Below are 21,389 nucleotides of genomic sequence, written 5' to 3' on the forward strand. Positions count from 1 at the left end.
AACTTATTCCCACTTTTTTCAGACTACTCTTTAAAATCCTTCTAATAATCATCACAGAATGATTCAGGTTGGAAGGGGCCTCAATGATCATCTGGTCCCAATCCTCCTGCCATGGGCAAGGGCACCTTTCACTAGAGCAGGTTGCTCAAAGCCTCATCCAGGCTTGCCTTGAACACTTCCAGGGATGGGGCAGCCACAGCTTCTCTGGGCAACCTGTGTCAGTGTTTCAACCTCCATTTAACATTACACAACCTAATTCATGGATATTAAAGCAAATTGGTCATTGCTTTTGCCCTCACACAGGTATAAAACTGGCTTATTTTGGCAAATGTAAATTAATATACTTGGAAAATATTTACATAGCCTTGGAAAATTGAGTTATTGTGCTTCTCAGAGGAAGTTATTAAAACCAAATCCTCCTATTATCTAAAGATGTACTGACTTACATTGAGGTATACATTCCAAAAACTAAACCCAGACAACTGATCTACAAAATGACTGAGTATTTTAAAAATGCAGAATAAATAACCTTTTTCTTCTTCTTCCTTTTGGATACACTCATACAGCAACAAACAGGTACTTTCACTGTAGTGAGCTGTAATTAAAATAACTACAAAGGGGAAGTAGAAAACAGGATGCAATTAGCAGTTACAGGAATTTAGAGATCATGGAGATGGAACAATTTCCTCCCTATCAATGACAATTTTCATATTTCCTCAAGAAGATTTCCTTTATTTCAGTTGAAGAAAGACCATGGGCTCCAACCACTGGTATCTTAAGCTCCCCAAAGGAGGTGACAGAAGATGACATAGAAATTCATTAGGAGAATTCATTTTTACTGCCCGTGCCACAAAATCTTTCCAAATCTCTGCCTTCAGGTGTGTACCTGTGAAATAGAAGTGGTTGGAAGTGACTGAGGGCATGCTGGGAAGGGCAGTAACAAGTTTGCATTCTGCCTGTGCTACAGTTTTACCCTGACTGACTCACAGGACCTGGAAATCTGGGGAAAGAAAAGGTAAAGGAACTTGGGGAAACTACATATGGGAAGGTGAGGGTATCTCTTCTGGGTGTTTCTCAGTATTACTATATTTGCAATACCTTCCCTTTAAAGCTTCATTAAGGTCTAGCTTTGTATCTAGGAATAATTTAAGCCTTGCTCAAAACTTCCTGCAACACTTACGGCAACATTTGTGACAGAACTGCAGTGAGAATTTGTTGTCCCCTGTGTCCCAGTAAAACATCAGGTACAGACTGCCCACAGGAACTGTGGCTGCCCTATTCACTGGCAGTGCTCAAGGCTTGGCTGGATGGGGCACTGGGCAGCCTGGTCTAGTGGGAGATGTGCCTATGGCAGGGGGTTGGAACTAGATCATCTTTAAGGTCCCTACCTACAATGTCTGGTTACATTTCATTCCAAACATTGCAAACTCCACCCAGCCATGCTGCTCCTCCACCTGGGCAATAACAATCACTGCCTCCATCACTGGGTTTGACCACTTTGCAGACCTCTGCTAGTGCTGGTGGATATGATGTACACATGTACCAGAGTTCCAGCAGACATATAACATGATTTTGATGACATTTCCTTTATGGAGTGTAAGGAAAATTATCACATTTACCAAAATCAGGACCATTTGTATCTTAATTCTGCCTTATTTGCTGCTGTCTGTATTCACTTACCCTCACTAATGACTATGCAGAGTTACACAGATCTCTTCTTTCACAGTCACATCATCAGCACAAGGAGCTTTTCTCCCCCAGTTCAGAAAGTTGGTTGTAGTTTGATGGGGACTTCAGTAGGAACCAACACCTCATACCGTGGCTGCTATTTGCAACACAGTTAAGAACCACAGGTCACCAAGAGTCTAAACAATCTTCTCCAAAAGGAGAGATTAACAGCTTTACACGATTTTCAGCTATGTCTTCACTGCACTTGTTTCCACAACACTCAGACAGCACCATTTACTGAGTAAGCAGAGAAGGTATTTGGTGTCTAGTCTGACCAGAGCTGTTCAGTCTATAGCCTTAGGGAACTCTAGTTAAGCTCTGCTAGGATGCCAGAAGTATCAATTTCCTCGTGAGCCTCTCCAAGATGATCATCACTACAGCATCAGAGTATTTCACCAACATTAATGAACTTATCTTTTCACATTATGCTATGCTGTGCTATCTTCATTGTACAGATGTTACTGCCACTTCAGTTAATGCCACCTCTAAACATTCCTTACAATTTCTTACACTTAGCTATTCAACTGTTCCCATTTTAGAGGTGTCTAATTTTCTCATTTCTTCAGATAAAACTTCTCAGTGGAGCACAAACTCAGGTATGTAGGATTTCAGGTGAGGCAGACCTCAGTGAAAAAAAAGGAAGAAAAAAGAAAAAGGAGGTATGACAGTTTGCATACAGAAAGAGTTTCACAGTCAAGCATTCCACATGGACCAGCCAATTCCTGCTACTATCATCCTTTCTGGCATATGGAAACTGCATGCAAGAAAGACACAATTTATTTTTGCCATGGTGATATAGGAATGGCAACAGAAGGTATGAGTGGGAATTCTATCAGTAGTTTAAGTCCACAAATAAAATTAGAGTGGTTCTTTGAAAACTATTCAAGCAGAAAGTACAACAAGGGAATTGAGCTTTCATGTAGAAGTGAGATTGACTACTAATGAGTTAGCATTATTCCTATGGCTATAATATTTCACCACAGTTAATGTTTATAGTCACTCCAGGAAAAAATGAAAAAAAAACCAAAAAATAAAAGTAATCCCAGAGAAAATTTCTAAAAACCCAAAGACACTAACAATAAGATCCCAATAGAGAATTAAAGCCAGAAGAAAAAAACATTTTGCTTCCCATTGCATCCTTTTGTCTTGCAATTGCTTCTTACAGTCCTGGATAAGAGTTGCTTCCTTTTTTAAAGGGGATTTAAAAACTGTTACAGTCTCTCTTTCCAGAAGCTACAAAAGATGTAATATTAATTGATCAATCACCTTGGAATTTCCTTTCATAAACAACATGGACGCCCTGGCTTTTTTGTGCAACAAAATGCATAAGACCACTTGGAATTCAACTGTCAAACACATGACTGAATAGATTGGATTTACATCAACAGTATACAAATATCAATTTCTGAAATAGAACAGTATTAATAATTTAAAATCAGAAAGGAAGTATAAAGAAGACTTGCAAGTGAATCTAGTTGCACTACAGTGACTATAAATACTAACACTTTTAGTGTGCTCTCTAATATTTATGAAATATTATTTATTACTAAGGTTTTATATAGCTATGGTTAGATTAGGAATAGCTAATAATGTACTTACAATTATTTTAGGAAGTATCTTCATGGAATCTGGTTGTGTTATGCTCTGGGGAAAAACACAGTTCTGACTACAGTATCAAAGTCTTATCTTTGTATGCATGTCATATATAAGCTTATGTAAAGATTTCTGGATTCTATTTACCTATGCAAGTACTTCAGTTGAACTATGTTTTACCTATAAAATTTGTTTCATGTCTATGTGTCCCAAAAGCATTTTATATGAAGGAACACAGGAGGCAGACAATTCTTTTCTGTTCCCACAAATTAGGTTCACAGTGAAATGAATGAGAATTGTATATATAATGTCTGGAAAGAAAAAGCATATTATTTAAGTAGCCATGCTATGTGTTCATTTTGCATATTTTTTCTCCAAATTTGGTGCTTGGGTGGTTGAGATCACCCACTGAAGATAGACAGGATGGATTCTAGTAATCTATCCTGATGGCTGTGACAATGCCTTCTAGAACAGAAGTGGATACAAATGGTATCAACTGAACAAAGACTTTCAGCAGGTAATATTTCCAGAGTCATCCCAGGTTTGAGACAGAACTGCTACAGCTTTGTTTTACACGGTCAGTAAGAAATATTTTACATCCATGATTGCAAATATGTCAACTGTTCTTCACAGGGATGCAAAGGGTGCATGTCCCAGGCTGATCCAAAGTGTCAGTCTTTGGTCACTGATGACTGAATGATGTGTAAACTGCAGCATTGGATCTTGCACAACTAAGGCTCCCATTCCCAGCCTAACAAAGTTCCCATCTTCCACAGAAATGGTCTTGCTTTTGCTAAGGTCTGTTAAGCTCTGCTTAGTGTTCAAAATTCCTTTCATTCATCTTTCATTGTTGACCACTGATAGATTTTCCCAGCAAAGGATAAGACAACCTGTACCTACTTCACCATCAGAGCTTTCTTTACAGTCTCTCCTTCCTATTAGGGTCCTGACTTTATCTTGCCCTTACCATTTAATTTGTGTGCAAAGTTACTACACGTTAGGAAAAGCATTTTCATCCAGGCACAGTAGGTGCACAGCTTCCAAGAGACAGAAAACAGTCTAACTGACCAGACACAAAAAGAAAACAGAAGTGAAAATACATAAAGAGCAAAAGATTTGATGAACTCAGTCTTATTAAGAGGCCTTCATCAATTGATACAGATTTTCCTATTAAAAAATTGGACAGTATGTAGCTCTTTGAACAGGCAAATAGCCAGACCTGATAGCTGGAAGTTGAATAAAAACCACACTAGCCTAAAATTTAGTTTATAATAGCAAAACCTTGGGCTAATTAATAACTGGAAAGTGCACAATGGACACACAAGTGTTGAGAGGGATTTACTCCAAAACATTAAATTAAAAATATTTTTTTTCTAAGTGGTAAGTCTCATCAAGTCATTTCGTCCCTCAAGGTCCCTTCAAGTTTTACAATGCCCACAGTTGTACTGGGGAAATCTCCTCATTCCTTCAAAAATGTTAAGTTTAACTCTCCTTTTCAAATCAGTCAGGCTACCAAAGTTGACCCACTATTACACCTGGGGGTGGAGGAGGATAATGAATAGGACCCAAATCATAAGGATTTGGGATAAAGAATAAAAGCTCACCAGAAATACATAAATTGATTTAGATTATCACTCTAGGCCTGAAAACAACCAGCTCCAGAATAAAAAAAAAGACTGATACGCCTTTCATATTCTCAAGTTGTTAATGGAGGAACTCATACAATCCCATTTTCCCCCCTCCTGTTACCATCCTTGTGCTATATGGGCAAGACATTACACATTGGCCCCAGAGAAAGTCCAATCCTTGTCTTTGTGACAGGCAGTGTTTTTGCTCTGTGTTCATGCTCTGCTGAGAACTCCTCTATAACACACATCCAGCTCGTAGCTGTTCTCTCTGTCTTCCCTTTCCTCCCATGTCAAACACACCTCTTCTTTCATGATTTCTCAATCATCAAAGATAATAAGTGTGTTCCTGAGGAGTAACAAAGTGGGACTCATGGTCCTCATGACATTTAAGAGTTAGGGAAACAAACCTCCAATTAGCTTGCAGTATAATATCTGTGGAACATGGATGGAAGACTGACACAGGTTTATGATTTCCCTCCTACTTCTCTCTCTCATTTCACCCTATTAGTAGGCAGTAGAATAACAACAACAACAACAACAAATTGAATATGTCTTAGATCCCTGTTTTGCCAGAGTAATGTAAGAAAGCAGGAGGTCATCACTTGCTTCAATGTGTAGTTGAGAGATACAAGCAGCAGCTTTATGTTCAGGAGGAACTCACTACTTGAACTGCTGCAGCCACAGATAAGGTTTTCCTGCAACAGGGGCCTCTGATCCATCTGAAAGATTTTAACCTGCAGATCAAATAACTTCCTGTCTTAAAGTGTATGACACATCATTAGATATCCAGGAGCTACCTTCTCTGTATCTCTATCTAATCTTCAGTAAATCTCGTTGGAGCAGATGCTGGAATAGCAGGGTAATTTACAGCTCACTGCTGCAGGAGCCACACAAGCATCTGGCCCAGGCACAAAACACCCCTGATGATATTAAGAGAGCAATGTCTGTTTGAACACCTGAGGGTATTCCCCATGGACTTCAAAACTCACAATTCTTTGCCTATTTCAAAATGCTCCTTCTGCCTCTGATGGCAACAGCTCACACACCAGAGACCCCCTATTTAACAAATATCTGCTGCAAGGAACAAGGAAGCCATATCCCACGTTCAGGTAAACGGCTTCACTAAACAAAAGTATCAGTATCTCCCGAGCTAAGCCATCCTCAATCATGAAACAATCTCGTGCTAATCTGACACCCGACCAGGCTCGCCAGCAGCAACTGTTTGCTTCTGTGAGGTTGGCACCTCCCATATGTTTCAATAGTATGCACAGTTTAATGTTTTTTGCTACAGTAACTTAAGAAACAACAGCAACTCACGGAAGGGTGAAGAAGTAAGTCACAGTAGCTCATCAACAAAAACAAATGCTCTTTGAGCACTTGTGAATTAACAAATGATCATTAGTGCTGACAATCCTAGACTACTGCCTTCTGCTACCAGACTTAAATAATCATCACGTCCCTATTAAAAAAAAAAAAAAAAAGAAAAAAAAAAAAAGTCATTATTATCAGGGTTTGGGGATGTGGGGGGGGGGGGGGGGGGAGGACCAAGGGGGGTATAGTTTTTAAGTGAAATTCAACTAAAAAAAAGTGGTTTCACATTTCTTTTAATAGTTCTGTTATTCCCCCAAATCCAGGAGGAGTATGTATATTTCCTACAATGCAAGATGACACACTTTTATAAACAAACAAACCCATGGAAGATATTTCTTTAGATTAAGCAAGCAGTGGAGAAAAAATCTTAAAGTCTTAACAGAAAGAAAGATATGCACTGTGAAAGAAGATTAGTTACCTTTTTTTTTTTTTTTCTGCTTAAAGGGAAACATAGCTGCGCAAACACTGCAGGTGCTAACTAGACATTCTCAAACAACTAATATGTAACCCACTGTTACTGTAACAATTTTCTCATCTCCACTAGTTGGGCTCAAACCTGGACAAGAAAACATAATCAACTGAGACTGCACAGGAATTATAATTCACAGCAAATATTTTAAGGATATCCTTATATGCTCTATTAGCAATTGCTTGACTATCAAAGAATCCTTATCTGGTTAGGATGCTGAAATAATTCTATCAATATGTATGAGCTCTGGAACTAAAATAAATAGTACTAAAACATCCTAACAGTAAAATACAATCCAAATAATTAAACAAATTATTACTCCAGCAACATAAGGAAAGGCATTTTTAAAGTTCCAACTTTGACGACTTCTCATATTTTAAATAAATTTATTCTTTAAAATACAGGGTATTATTTCAGATAAAATCTAATCACATGAGAAAAACGGCAGGTTGCCATGCACAAGAATTTCCCTTCTTATTTATCACTATGCTGTCAACACAGGCAGTTCTTTCTTGCTGCATCTTCCTGTGGTCTTTTACAGAAGGCAAAAAGCATCAACTCAAGAATTCCATTTTCCCCCATTAATGCATACTCTTAAAAATGGAACTGACAGGACAGCAGTTTATTTGTGCACAAACTAGAGCCAAATCATGCAAACTGGCTTTCAGAAACCCACGGATCAATTGTTACTCTCCGGGAGCGCTGCCTCGGCGGGCGGAGGCGAGGGAGTTTCATTTGGGAGAAGGGAAAAGTTGAAGAGTTGCAGAGGTACGGAATCCAGCAGCCTTCCCGTCTCCGCTGCATAAAGCTAATTAACAGACTCAAGTATATACACAGTAGCAATGGCATCTTCTGCGTCTGTAACTATTTTTAAAGGCACCTAAATTCTGAAGAGGCTTAGCATACAGACATTTAAGCTTATATGAATATTCATGTCTGAGTACTACACCAAATCTAAGTCATTGTGCAAAGATAAGCATGGCTTAAAAATGTTAAAAGTCGGGTCATTAGACTGACAACACCTACAGACATAGCCAAATAAAAATTAAAACAGGCTGTCCACCAAGAACATCTTACTGGCCCTCAGCCCAATTCTTCCACCAGTGACACGCTAAGCGCCCCAAATTCCCCTTCCCCTATTATGATTTTAATTAGAAAACTATCTTAATACAACTTTGCAAACATCAAAAAACTTCCTTTGAATAGGGAAGCAGCTTCTGAAACCTTTCCTCGGTTTAGAGCACAGGGAAAGAAACTACCTAAACCATGCCGCTTTCAACGTTAAGTGAAAATCTTTATATTCACTAGTACTAGGAAGACGTAGCGTTAAAGGCATTTACAGGTGAACTGAACAACAAACCAAGCATTTTTAAAATTAATATAAAAAAACCATTTTCAGAGGCAAAAATCTCGGGGCATACTTCGGTATTTGTTGGTTACTGACGATAAGTTAAAACACGGTACCTCTTCTAAACTGAAAGAACAACTAGAATAAATTATCACGCGAGAGAGCGAAAAACCTGTGTCCTTACAGTTTCTCTCCGCAAACTGCTTCTTTCCTGCGGCATCATCTGTTAAATTAGAAACTCCTTTGAGCACCGCAGCCTCGCTGACTTAGGGCGCACTGCCTGCGCCGACACTCTCTCGGTATTTTCGCATCGCGCCCTCTCCGCGGGGCCAGCGCAGCCGCCCGCCTCTCCCGATGCCGCTCGCAGCCGCGCACCGCGCTCGGAGCGCACCGCACCGCTCTCGGAGCGCACCGCGCCGCGCTCGGGCCGTCCCCGTCCGCACACGCACCGAGGGGACAGACGCGCTCTGCCTCCGCCGACCCGTGCGGCGCGGACCCGCCTGGCCGAGCCGAGCCGAGCCGGGCCAGGCCGCGAGCCGTTGACCCGGGGGCGGGCAGCGGGGAAGTTGCGGCCGCCCCGAGGCGCGCACCGAGGCGCACAGGTGCAGCCGGTCCCGCCGCGCATCCCGCCTGGCGCCAGCTTCCAGGGGCGGGGGGCGCCGAAGCCCGGAGCCGAACCCCTGCCCCGGGCCGCCCCTGCGGCACCAAGGCGGCGGCTGCCGCCCCTCGCCCGCCGCCCGCGCCGGCACCGCGCCCGCGGACAAACTTACTTGCGGGCGGCGGCGGCGGCACCCGCGCCCTCCTTCCCGCGCTGCGAGCGAGCGCAGCCCCGGCGCGGCGGCCGCTGCCGAGCGCGTTCGGACATGCTCAGTCCCCCCGCCGTGCGGAACCTACCACCGGGGGGACGGGGGAGCGCGGAGAGAGAGGGGGCAGAGCTGGATGCTACCAAGAGGACGCGCTAAAAATAGGCGCCGCAGAAAGGAACAGCTGGAGCTTAAAGGGGCGGCGGCCGCCGCGCTCCCCGCAGCCCCGGGCCAGGGGCGCCTCCTCCCGCCGCACGGCGCTTCCCCCGGAGCCGGAGCGGAGGCTCTGCAGCCGGGGCCTGCGCTGCCGCGGGGCTCTCACCGCGGAGCCGGCGGAGGAGAGGCTCTGCGAGCGGGGCGCTGCCGGCAGCCCGCGCTGCCCGCGATGCCCGCGCCTTTGCGGCGGGAGAGCTGCGGTGCGCTCGGCTGCGGCCGCCGGAGCGCTCAGGGGTGCGCAGGGAGGGCTCTGGGAGCGTCCGGCGGGGCGGCTGCCGGGCTCTGCCCCCTTCACCCCAGCGCTGGGCCGGGAGCGTACCTCGGGGCCGGGCCATTTACCTCGGGGCCGGGAGCGTATCTCGGGCCGGGCCATTTATCTCAGGGCCAGGCTACCCCGTGAAGCAGCGGCTTCAGAAATGAGTTCTACTTAGTGAGGGAGAGGATGCCGAGCGACGTTTTCATGCGGCGTTTCTCTGGAGACGTCTCCATCCTGCTCCGAGGCGTTAGCTTATGCGGACGAGGCTTGGGGAGTGACAAACGCTCGGGAGATCTCCCATGAAGCTCAGAGCAGTCAGATGAGAATGTGGCAGGTCCGAGGCGAAAAGCGTGAAGAACAGCCCTCCTAAATATAATTTGCTAGGCTGGAAGATCTATGCGGCAACAGAAATTACATGATCACCTCTCACTGACACTGCTGTGTTTCAAAACTGAGAGCTGTTGAAATTGAAAGCCGCCTAAGTATTTGTGAATGGGAATTTCTGATGGGGTTTTTTAGCCGTGGCTTATCATTCTCTACCTTCCTAAAAGACCGACAAGAATAAACGTAATAGCACCACATTGTTTTAGATTTATATAGATACTACAGAGTCTAAAATTATATTCCCCTAGCAGAAGTTCAGAGGCATTACTGAATTCTGCTTTTATGGATACAGAAAATGGCTATTGCACACACACACACACACATACACACACACACAAAAAGGCATCTTTAAAAAATACTTAACTACTGCTAAGAAAAAATATCAGACAACCTCTGCATCATGATAATCTGCTATTCTGATGACATAATGTACACTCAAGACCACATTAAAAATATTTCATTTATTTCAGTAGACATGAGAGATCACTTGAAGTTTATCTTCATCGGAAGTCTAACACAGCCTTCAGCAAAAACTACTGCAGAAAAAACCCTCAATCACACGTAGGTGGGTATAATCAGGAAAGGAAGTGTTACTTGTCAGTGCTGTCAAATAAAGTGAGAGCAAGGAAGCAATTTCCCTTGCAGACTGACATACAATGGCATAGATTATTAGACAAGATTGTGTAGGTAACTACCTCAGTACTTGGAGATACAGAAGATGACGTCACAAAGATTATAGTATTAAATAGGGAGTGAATCAGGTTGTGTTGGGTTTTTAAAGCCAAGCTTTCGTATGCAGGAGGTGGGGGGAGGGGGCATGCAGAAGGTGGGGAGGTGCAGGGGTGGCTTCTGTGGGAAGCAGCTGGCAGCTTCCTCCGTGTCCGACTGAGCCCATCCCTGATGGCTCCAAAGATGCACCGTGCCACTGGCCACGGCTGGGCCAATTAGAAATGCTGCTAATTACCCTGTGATAACAGATCTAGGAAGACATTTAACAAAGATTGGCAGCTGTAATTGTGTCCAGAGCAGAGCAGAGTATATGAGGAACAACTCTGCAGACCAAGGTCAATGGAGAAGGAGGGAAAGAAGGTGCTCCAGTCTTATGGAAGCTGAGATTCCTCTGCAGACCACGGTGAGGCAACTGTGCCCTGCAGCCTGTTGAGGTCCAAAGGGATGCAGAAATCCCCCCTCACGTGTGGATGAGACCCACACTGGAGCTGTGGGTGCCTGGAGGAGGCTGTGGCCCTGTGGAAGAGCCAGTGGAGAGAGGGCCCTGCCCCAGGCTGGAGCAGCTGTCCTTGGAGGGCTGCACCCATGGCAGGGTGACCCACACTGCAGCAGCGCTGGGAGCACAGCTGCCCATGGGAGGGACTCACCCTGCAGCTGTTCACACAGAGCTGCTGCTCCTGACATGGACTCACTTTGGAGAGGTTCATGGAGAACTGCCTCCTGTAAAAGGGACACCCCTCTTCTCCCTGAGCAGCAGGAGAAGCCTCAGGTGATGAACTGACCATAAACTCCTTTCCCTGCCTCCTTGAGCCACTGGGGGATGAGGTAGATCTAGGAAGGCGTGAGGGGAATATGTTTTCAAGGTTTTATTTTACTTGTCATTATCCTGCTCTGATTTTGTTAGCAATAAATTCAATTAATGTCTCTAACTCGAGCCTGTTCTCCCCATGATGGTATTTGATAAGGGATCTCTCCCAGTCCTTAATCCATGAACCCCTATATATATATATATATATATATATATATATATCTTCCTTGTCTAGCTGCTGAGGGGAGTGAGAGAGAGTGGCTTTAGTGGGTGCCTGGCATCCAGCCAGGGTCAGCCCACTACACATGTTCACCAATTCTCCTCATTCTCTGCACTACTAAGACATGAGACACACTATATTCTCTAGTCCAGCCACCAGTACACCATGTATTATAAAAAGTTGTAAGCTATGCAGGAGGCATAACTGTACAAAGTGAGGGGGGGAGTTATGTAATTCTTTCAGCTGAAACTATTGATCTTGAGATAGACAGCAGGGCAAATAGAGAAGGCAGTCTTCTGAATGCAGACTCAGATTTGGGATAACAGTGGGATAATGTATTTCTGGCTGCATCTGGATCTCTGCAGGAGCAGTAGGCAGCCTCTGGAGAATTTCCTGGAACAGTTTGCACCTTTACCAGCATACAGATCTGGGTAGATCAGGAGCCTGAAAGATGTCCCGAGTTTCAGGAGAGTAGCTTCCAGCTGGGGATTCTTACTGTCTAGGGAGTTCAGAACACTCTTCATCATGAGAACAAATCTTAAAATACTGGCAAAGAAAACATGGGTTTTTCTGCAGTCTGTATTATCATTCTGCTCGTATCTATCATATATGGGTAATTGTACTATAACTCTCACACTTCTCTTTGTTTATAAGGAATCTCTTTAGAACTTATCAAATATAGTTCCTTTTCACAACGAGAGACAAACATGTATGGATTTTCCTCACTCAAACCACAGTGTTGTAAATTGCATGAAATTTTTATATGTATATACACACATATATATACATATAAAGCCTAAAATAGCAAGTTCCAGCTTTCAAAAGACCATAATCACCCAGATGCAGATTATCAAATTGGACATTAGCAAGTAAGTGGTGGCTGCATCTGCTGTACCAGCCAGTGAACTATATTTAGATGTAGACACCCATCTGAATATTGAAAGCTGTTCTTTTCTTCTTCAAGTTTTGCTCAGCAGAAATATCCATAGAGCTGCATCTTGTTCCTATGCAGCAGCAAAGATTTAAATATCTGCTGTGTCCCATGAGACAGAAGGGGACCAATTCCTCATTGCTCAGAAAATGTGCAGCTTTGCACTCCACGCAAAGCACAGCGCTTTATCAATCTCTCTTCATATTGCTTGAGGATGCTCTAGTGAATGTGTATTTCTCAAATATATCCCCTATAATTCCATATTGCTGATGAGCTAAGGCTCTGACATACCAATGATTGCTTCTGGCTCTCAGACTTTCACCTCAGCCCTCCCAGCTGTCTCCTCTCAGTGTTGTTTTCACCCTTCTCCTTGACAGCAATATTCAGATTCTCTGCTGTCTCCTTGTATAGCTCAAAGGTACATTCTAGCATCCTTATCTTTTGAGTTCATTGTCCTAGGGAATTTTTCCACATAGTGGAGTACCCAGGCTTCCTGTGCAGTAGATAGAATATTCCTCTTTTTTATTCCTTTGCTTACAGGACAAAGCTTATTTTCAAGGATACAACTTGGATGTTTGAGTATTGTAGACTGATCATAGAATCATAGAATGGGATAAGTTGGAAGGCACCTAGAAGATCATCCAGTTCAATCCAGCTGCCATGGGCAGGGACACCTTCAACTACTCCAGGTTGCTCAAAGCTCCCTCCAGCCTGGCCTCTCCTACACTCTCAGAGATGGGCTATGCACACAGTTTCTCTGGGCAGCTTGTTCCAGTGCCTCATCACTCTCAGAAGGAAAAATTTCTTCCTAATATCTAATCTAGACCTCACTCTCTTTCAGTAAAATCTCTTCCTTACCTACCCCTTAAAGACCCTCTCCAACACTCTTGCGGGCTCTTTTTTAGGTACTGGCAGGTTGCCCTAAATTCTCCCCAGAGCTTTTTCTTCTCCAGGCTGAACAATCTCAACACTCTCAGCCTGTCTTCAGAGAAGAAGTACTCCAGCCTTCTGATCCCCTTTGTAGCACTTCTCTGGATTCAGTCCAAGGCATCCACATACTGTTTATGTTGCATCCAGAACTGGATGCAGTACTCCAGGTGCTGCCCTCACCAGAGTGAAGTAGAGGGGCAAAATCACCTCCCCTGATCTGCTGGCCATGCTGCTTTTGATGCAGACCAGGGTGTAGAATCACATGAGGCATGCACAGAGAGAATCCAGCTATCAGTCTGTAGTCCAAATGGGAGAAGTTCTTCAGAGTAACAGAAAATATTGTGTGATTAATATGTGTAAAGGTGTGCTCAAGGCAAGAGATTTTGAGTTAGAGTGAAGAAGCACAAAATAAAACCAGATGACTGATGCTTCATTCTGCATTTGGATTGAAAAGGGGACTAGCTCCCAACAAACTGAAAGTACAGAAATTCCAGGGTGGGGATAACATTGGTGGTATGGGTAATAAAGCAGGGAACTCTGGCACATGAATGTGGGGCACATAATTCTCCTTTCCCCTCCCTCCTCCTGCTTTTGGAGGGAATGAGAACAGAAAACAAACATTTTTGTTAGGACAGGAAAATAAGACATAGGGATAGAGAAATGTGGGATTTCCATAAGGAATAACTGAGACATTTACATGAATTCCCTGGAATGAAGGGGGAAGAGAAGGATTCACAAGGCATATGATAATAGACTTAGAGGAAATAGTCTAAATAGTGTTTACTGAGCTTAGACTTTTCAGCTGCAGCTCAGTAATGATCTCTTGGAGTCATTGTTGACCACTCTCTGAAGCTCCCACTTTGATGTGTAACAGAGGTCAAAAGAGCCAACGAAGGGTTTGGCATCCTTGGGAGTGGAGGCTGGGCTTCATCTGTGACTGTGAAGGACAGAGCTGGAAAAGATACAGAGAAAAGCAACTGGCATGAGCAGACAACTGCCTTGTGAGGGGAGAGTGAAATGGTTGGGATTCTTCCATGTGAAGAGAAGCATGAAGGGCCACGTGGCTGGGATTTACAAAGTTGTGAAAGCAGTACATAAGACGAAAAGTGGATGAGAATGATTTTTCACCAAATACCACAGTACTGCATAAACTCAGTGAAAATACTGAAACACTGATGAAAGAAAGCACTTTCACCCCCTCGCCTGGACAGTGATCTTCTGGAATGTATAACCCCAAGAAGCTCTGTAGGCAGACCAGCAGGCTCAAAAAAGGATCAGCAAAACCCATAGGCAATATATGTGTGAAAGGCCAGGGAGTGCCTTCAGTACTTGGAACCCAAGGGCTGTGAATTCTAGGGCAGTACTAGGGGAACAGACTTCAAAATTTTAGTCTTATATACTGTCTTCTAATAGTGTCTCTTTCTGTTACTGCTGGGGCTGTATGCTGGGCTAGATAATACCTATGATAAAATCAGTTGTAGCAAATTATGTGTGATCCCCAGGATGGATCATATCCACGCTTTGAACCATGAGAGTGATCTCTGTTAACTCTGCAGGTAGCTGATGGTGTGATGCTGGTTTTTAGAATTTAAGGGTTATGCAACAAAATCTTTCTTTATGTTTGGTAAACCAAGATGTTATATAAAAATTCCCACTTCCACTATTAATATTCATTAAGCATTAAGCCTTTGGAGGCTTGCTATAAATAGCCTTCCTTGAACTGGAATTCACAGTGGCCAAAATCCTATTTCCCATCTATGTCCTGATTACACAGATACCTTAGAGGAGCTATTCAGAAGATTTCTATAGAAGGGTCTAGCCATATGCCATAATTCTTGATAATTGGTGGCTGTTATCAATGACTGTACTCCCATTTAGCACCCAAGGAGTTTTGCTACCATACACTCCATAAGAAATGGCCAGTGGACTTGAGTGGTTTGAAACCCTTGGAAACACATACTTCTGTAATTCATTATCTTTATGGTATGCTTTCTCGTTCCCTGATCATGTCAAGCATCCATTTTTGTTGTGAACAGCTCAGAGCAGCAGTTTTTGGTCTATGAGAGAAAAGCAGTGACAACCCACAGATTTTCTATGGCCTCCTGATAGAGGAGTTTGATAAGAGCACAGCTTAAGGGTTCATCCTGCCATTGCTACACAGAAAATGCACTGACACCAATGCAAGTGCTGCCCAGTGAACAGGTCTATATTCTTTGTTGCAGAAAGGTTTTGTATGTAAGAAATAGAATTGTTAGAAGAAACAACTCAAAATATAGCTGGATTTCAAACAACAAATTTCATATTAATTCCTCATGAAAGTGAAAGGAAAATACCTTTATATACTAATATAGGAAGAATATGGAATGTGTTTTTATTAAGAGTAAGTTCAGCATTTCCAGCATTTGAAATTTGTTGACAATCATCATCTCAGACATTTTCTTTATTGTAATCAATATTTTTCTCCCAATCAATCTGAAGTAATCTACTTTTTATGCCCTTAATGGGCTTTGAAGGTTTTTTTCCCTTAGACATTGAATTTAAATATCCATCCTTGACTTTAACTGAAAGTTCTACCAGGCAGTTGGGAACTTAGAAGTGAATATTTTACTGTAAAATTTTTTGTGTGTTGTTCTCAGTAGTGTATAGGGAACTTTTTCAGTTCTTGCATTACTTTCACACATTATACAAATTTATATACATGAGATTATTTTACTTTGTTTTCAAAGAAACCAATAATTGAACAAGGTGTTGTAAAAACAGTCACAGGCTTGTATTACTATGGAGATTTATTAAATGCTTCAGAAAGGTTTTCTTAGATCTCTTCAGTAATAAAATTAAACGTAGATCAGTTCCAGGCTTCCTTCAACATTACTCAAGCTGAGCCCCTGTGAAATAGAAAATCACAGCTTTTCTGTTATTTAATTATTTTAGGGCATACCCAAAATAAACAGAGAATATGAGATTTTTAATGTGGGAAGAAGTTCATGTGTGGAGTACTCTGCTCCAGGAAGCTGCTGGAATATCTGCCTCAGAGTGCAGCAGTAAAAGCGGTGTGCTATTAATGCTGCTATTAAAAACTAGAGAGAAGTGCAGCATACTGCTTTGAGATCAATATTCAATCTAATATGGTCCCTTGCTTTCCCTCAGTAATCTCTAACAAGTCATATGCTTGTTTGCAAAGGAAGATGAGGCTCTGGTAGTCAGCAGAGCCTGGCCAGCAGCGTGCACCAACATGACCGAGCCATTGGTTGTCTTCTGTAAATCAGTACAAAGACCAGAAGTGTGCTGAGATCATCTATGATTTCACAGAAACCATATATTCCACTATTCTAAAACCTAACATTAATCAAGGTATGATCATCTTTAAAAGGGTGGCCTTTAATAACTAGCAGAAATGGAACAGCTTTGGAACTAATTAAAAATTTTCCTTCCATGCAATTTCCATGTGGATTTATAAAGCAAAAGCCATTAATAAAAAAAACAGTCAACAATAACAAATAAAGAAAAATTAAGGTTTTCAGTAACCTTAATTAAAAAAAAAACTTGCTGAAAATAGCAATATTTTACAGATACTGTTCTAAGGAGAATTAGTTATATGCTTAAAAAAGAAAGACATGACAATGTTTCATAAAGCTTTATGAATTTTCAATAAACTTTGGAAAGCGTGGCTTTTAACCACCTAGAAAACTGGTGCCACCATTTAAAATAAATCTCAACAAACAATGCAAACTAGAACCAATTGAAAAATAAATGTGAAATCTCACTTGTTAAATGCTACATATCAACCCTGATATTCTACCTCTGGCAGAAAAATACAGAGTTGCAGTAACCCAAAAGGTAAACTACTTCTGAGCTTGTTTAGGGATAAATGCAAAATTTAAATTCAAGCCACTGGAGAAAATTATTTTAGCTAAACGAAAATCTAGATCTATAGCATATGTGCTGTTATATAATGTCATATAGGCTGCCCAAAAATAGCTGGTCAGGGTATGTACTTGAAGTGGCATTTCAATGTTTGTATTCAGGCATCATGCAGGGCTGGCATCCAGCAAAAGCAGTGTTAAGGAGCATGGAGGATAAGGCAAGGAAGGCGCAAAAAAGACCATGAAGCATTCATGCATTGTAGAGTTTGCTGAGATATTAATGAGGATACCTGATTGAATGTGCCCCATAAGCACTTCACTCATGGAATCACTGTGAAAAAGTGCCTTGAGATTTGGTAATTTCACCTTGGGCATAACCAGCCAAATTTCTTTTGCATGTTTTGTGCAAGCTTTAAGAAAAACTACCTAGAATGAAGCATTAACTCCAACTGCTTGCTGTCATGGGTGTCCTTGGGAGTTTGTGGACAACATATCAAGGCGATGGAAGTTCTGCTGTTGATGCTATTGAAAATCAAATGGGGGTTTTAGGATCAGGATGCCCCCAGCCATGCTGGTCTGGGGAAGGCAGCATCATGATGTCCATGTACTTCAGTGTGGAGGTAAAAAATGGAATGACTGGATTGCAGAACTGACATGGCTGACCTCAGACAATGCAAACATATCCCAGCTGCTGAAAATTTCTTATTCAACTCCAGCTTTGTTTGAAGCTAGACTAGAAAAACAAATAGACAAGCAAATTCTCCAGCTACCACAAAAATACTGAACTAGTATAAATAAAAATTGAAATTGTCAATATTTTGATAGAAATTACATAAGAACACACCAAATTAAATTTAAAAATGGGGGAAATGGGGATTTTTAGGAAAAAATCCTAGTGTTTCTTTTTATATGAAATAATAAAAAAAAATCTCTGCTGCACAATTTGACCTTGACATTACAGAAACTGTTCTCCTTTCCTTTAAAATATGTATGGATGTGGGGGCCTGAGTTAACTTATGTACTGTAAGTATATGTATGGCAGTTAAAGATCTCTCTATTGTATTAGTGACCCTGCCCTGATTCTGGTTATTGTAAATGGGCTGCAGCTGTGATGTCCTTGATTGGGCAGCAGCTGTAGCCCATGGAGGTAGCTGAGATAAAAGGGGGCGGGGTGGTCAGGGAGAGCCTGGGAGAGGAGCCCTGACCGAGAAGCAACAACACCACTGCTGTGAAGATCTGCCATGAGAAAACCACCAAGAAGCTATGAGACTCAGGAAATATAATTATACAACAATATGAATACAACATATGGATATTCTTTTTAAATTTCAAAATAAGACCAAAATTATTCATAATTATGCAAGTGAAATAGTTCAGAATTTTTCAATTCCATGTTGGACAGAAAGGTGGATAAACACAGAGGCATTTCCTTTATTGAGCTCAACTTTTAAAGGTTTTAATTATATACCTTTGTTTTTGGATAAAATACTCACAATAAATTTTCCCATACTTTAAACCTGTATGTCCATACCACTTTTTGTTGCCACTGGGAGTTTCTGGTCCCCATTATCTTTTCTTTGCTGAATGATTCAGAGGTAAACAGCAGCAAACAACCCATATCATATTTTTAAGCAGTATTTAAGCCAATGCAAACGGGGGCTCTGATGGTGCTTCTGTTACAGCAAAAACCTGCTGTTTCTCAGCAGGCTGGACACTTCTGGCATCTTCTGCTTTTGGGCCCTGCTTTGCAAATAGTTTTAGAAATGAAGATAAAGCATTTGCAAAAACAAGTAGAAGGGTCACAGGTGCACATTACTGGCTGTTTTGATTGTGGATTTTCAAAGATTCTGAGTCACCGTAGATATTTTTGGCTGTGCTTTTAACCACTATTTCTGCTACATTGCCTAGATCGAAATTATTTTAATAGTGGTTTGATCTTGGTGCTCATTTGCATTTAGATCCTTTGTCAAACAAGTAAATCTCTCAAACTTCTTTCAATACACAGAACTTTAGCTACCTGATTCTTGTCGCATTAAGCCTGCATTTTAAAAGGCATATTCCTTATATGTCTTAGGACAGAAATCTCTTTAATTACATTTTTGGATGTATTGTGTATGATATACAATTACCAATTGCATTGTTGTAAATTCCAAAAGGGGGCTGGTAGAAAATTTGTGTGGCTTTGTAAAACAAATTCCTGTGTTACTATTGTTCTTTTATATCCTAAAACATCATATACTATTTATTTTTAACTCAAAGAAGGTTCCTGTACGAGAGGCTGAAGTATAATTTCTGCTCTTACAGACAAAATGAAGTTTAAATTATACAAAATTATAGAAATTTTTAGAAAAACATCAGTTCTATTCAGGTTTGTCTTCAATCCTTGCTCACTTGTGAGTTCCAAAAGCAAAACATAATTTTTATCTGTAAATTGATGATCATGGGGGATTGCCTCCAGATTATAGGTTTCTTTCTGATTTATATATTTTTGTTGAGCTTTTAATTGAAGAACAATCATTTTTGAAAATATTTCAGAAAATAAATATTAGTAGGAAACATCCCAGGGGGCAAAAACCTGGAAAGTGATACAAATATAGGTCTAACAGATCTTTTCTATTTCTGATTTTTGCATGTCCTCACCTAAATCCATAAATATAACCAACTCACTCTTTGATAATAATTACTGATGTAAAGTGGAATAGGTATTGCAAAGTTTTACCAGGAACATGGAATGTTCACTGAGTGAGAAAAGGAAGAGCAGTTTAGTTTGTTTAGCTTTGCAAAGCAGAGGCTGAGAGGAGAGATTTTGTTTTCCCGAAATATACAAGAGGAATTGTCATTAACAAGAGGAAGAACAACATCTTTCTCTGAGGGCAAATGCTGGCAGAGGAATAAATCACTAAATATCAGCTATATATACATACACAATAAAAAGGGAAAAGGATCCTTGTATGACAAAGCAATAAGTTTCAGGAAATTTCATGGACAGGACCGTGCAACCTGTCTGCTTATAAAGCCAAGGGTGGAAACCAATGACTGGAGAGGTCTTTCATTTCCTCTGTTTCTGTCCTCTAGGCAGCCCTGGTCAAAAATTGCATTATTTAAGTTCCTGGGAGATTGGTCAACATGGGGAAGAGATTGTGAAACAAATCAATTTTTGATTAAAATTTTATATACGATACTAATATTGTAAATCAGAAATTTCATTGCTATAAATTATAAAGCATGCTGGAATCTCTGCTCGTTTTCATCTTAAGGCTCTAACTCTCATAAGGGTTTATAGTTTTCTGCCTCTGGGTATAATTTGTTGGTTTGCTTTTTTGCTCTTTTGTGAAGAAAAGGAAAGGATGTATACAACTCTAAAGAACATGTGAATTCTGAAAAGGATTGAAAATAGCACACACAGAGAAACTGTTGAGTATTCTTTTTTTTTTTTTTTTTGTTCCTGCAAGTAGTTTATTTTATTATATCCCAACTATTCTTAAATTCAAACTTAAATTCTATTATGATTGAGTTCAGTTCTCTTTACTGAAGTGAAATCCTCATCAGCCTTCAACAGAAAGTAACCCTACTGAATATGCTGTCATGGCCTGTTCCTGTTTGCTATTTAATTAATTATTGTGAGAGCTGGACTCTGACAATCCCACTGGGTGGCCAAATACTTTGGAAGTGATTTTAAACTAAAACTAGTCAGGTTGAGGGACATGAGACATCAATGATAAAATGCCTTGATCAGATGGACCAGAATATACTGACTGACAGTAAAAAAAAAGCCAAACCAAACTAAACCAAAAAACAACAATAATAACCCCAGAATTTTGGAGCATTCTGGTGATTTGAATTCAAACTCCTTTTGTTACATGGGCTTCCTCTATGTTTTCAACTAAGCTGCTGGGGCCTATTTCAATGTGTGCGTGTGTGTGTATCACTCATATTGTACACTACCAGTCCTAAGGTGTCCTCCAGAGTTCATAGCCCTGTGTTAGATGCTCATAATTCCCATAGAGAGTTCCCCACTGGAAGAGTTTGCAGCCTGAGGATGATGTTCACAAATAAGGGGAACCACTCAAGCAAACCAGTGAGAAGCTCCAGGGAGGGATATCAGGAAGGAG

General features: G+C 41.4%; 1 protein-coding gene across 8 annotated transcripts in view; it reads right to left on the minus strand.

The window, feature by feature from the left end:
• Positions 1 to 21,389, minus strand: part of OXR1 (oxidation resistance 1) — a 349,896-nt gene that overhangs the window by 251,587 nt on the left and 76,920 nt on the right. Inside the window, exon 1 of one of the 8 annotated variants that reach the window (XM_058018420.1) lies at positions 9,496 to 9,717. The exons of 5 other annotated variants lie outside the window; for them this stretch is intronic. In XM_058018420.1, coding sequence (XP_057874403.1) covers positions 9,496 to 9,529 — 34 coding nt within the window. In that variant the 5' untranslated portion in view covers positions 9,530 to 9,717. Of the gene's footprint in view, positions 1 to 8,907; positions 8,993 to 9,475; positions 9,718 to 21,389 lie in introns of those variants that run through there. 2 more of the 8 variants (XM_058018429.1, XM_058018477.1) reach the window with 2 other exon arrangements.

Source organism: Melospiza georgiana, chromosome 1 (genome assembly GCF_028018845.1).
Source record: "Melospiza georgiana isolate bMelGeo1 chromosome 1, bMelGeo1.pri, whole genome shotgun sequence".
Classification (NCBI taxonomy): domain Eukaryota; kingdom Metazoa; phylum Chordata; class Aves; order Passeriformes; family Passerellidae; genus Melospiza; species Melospiza georgiana.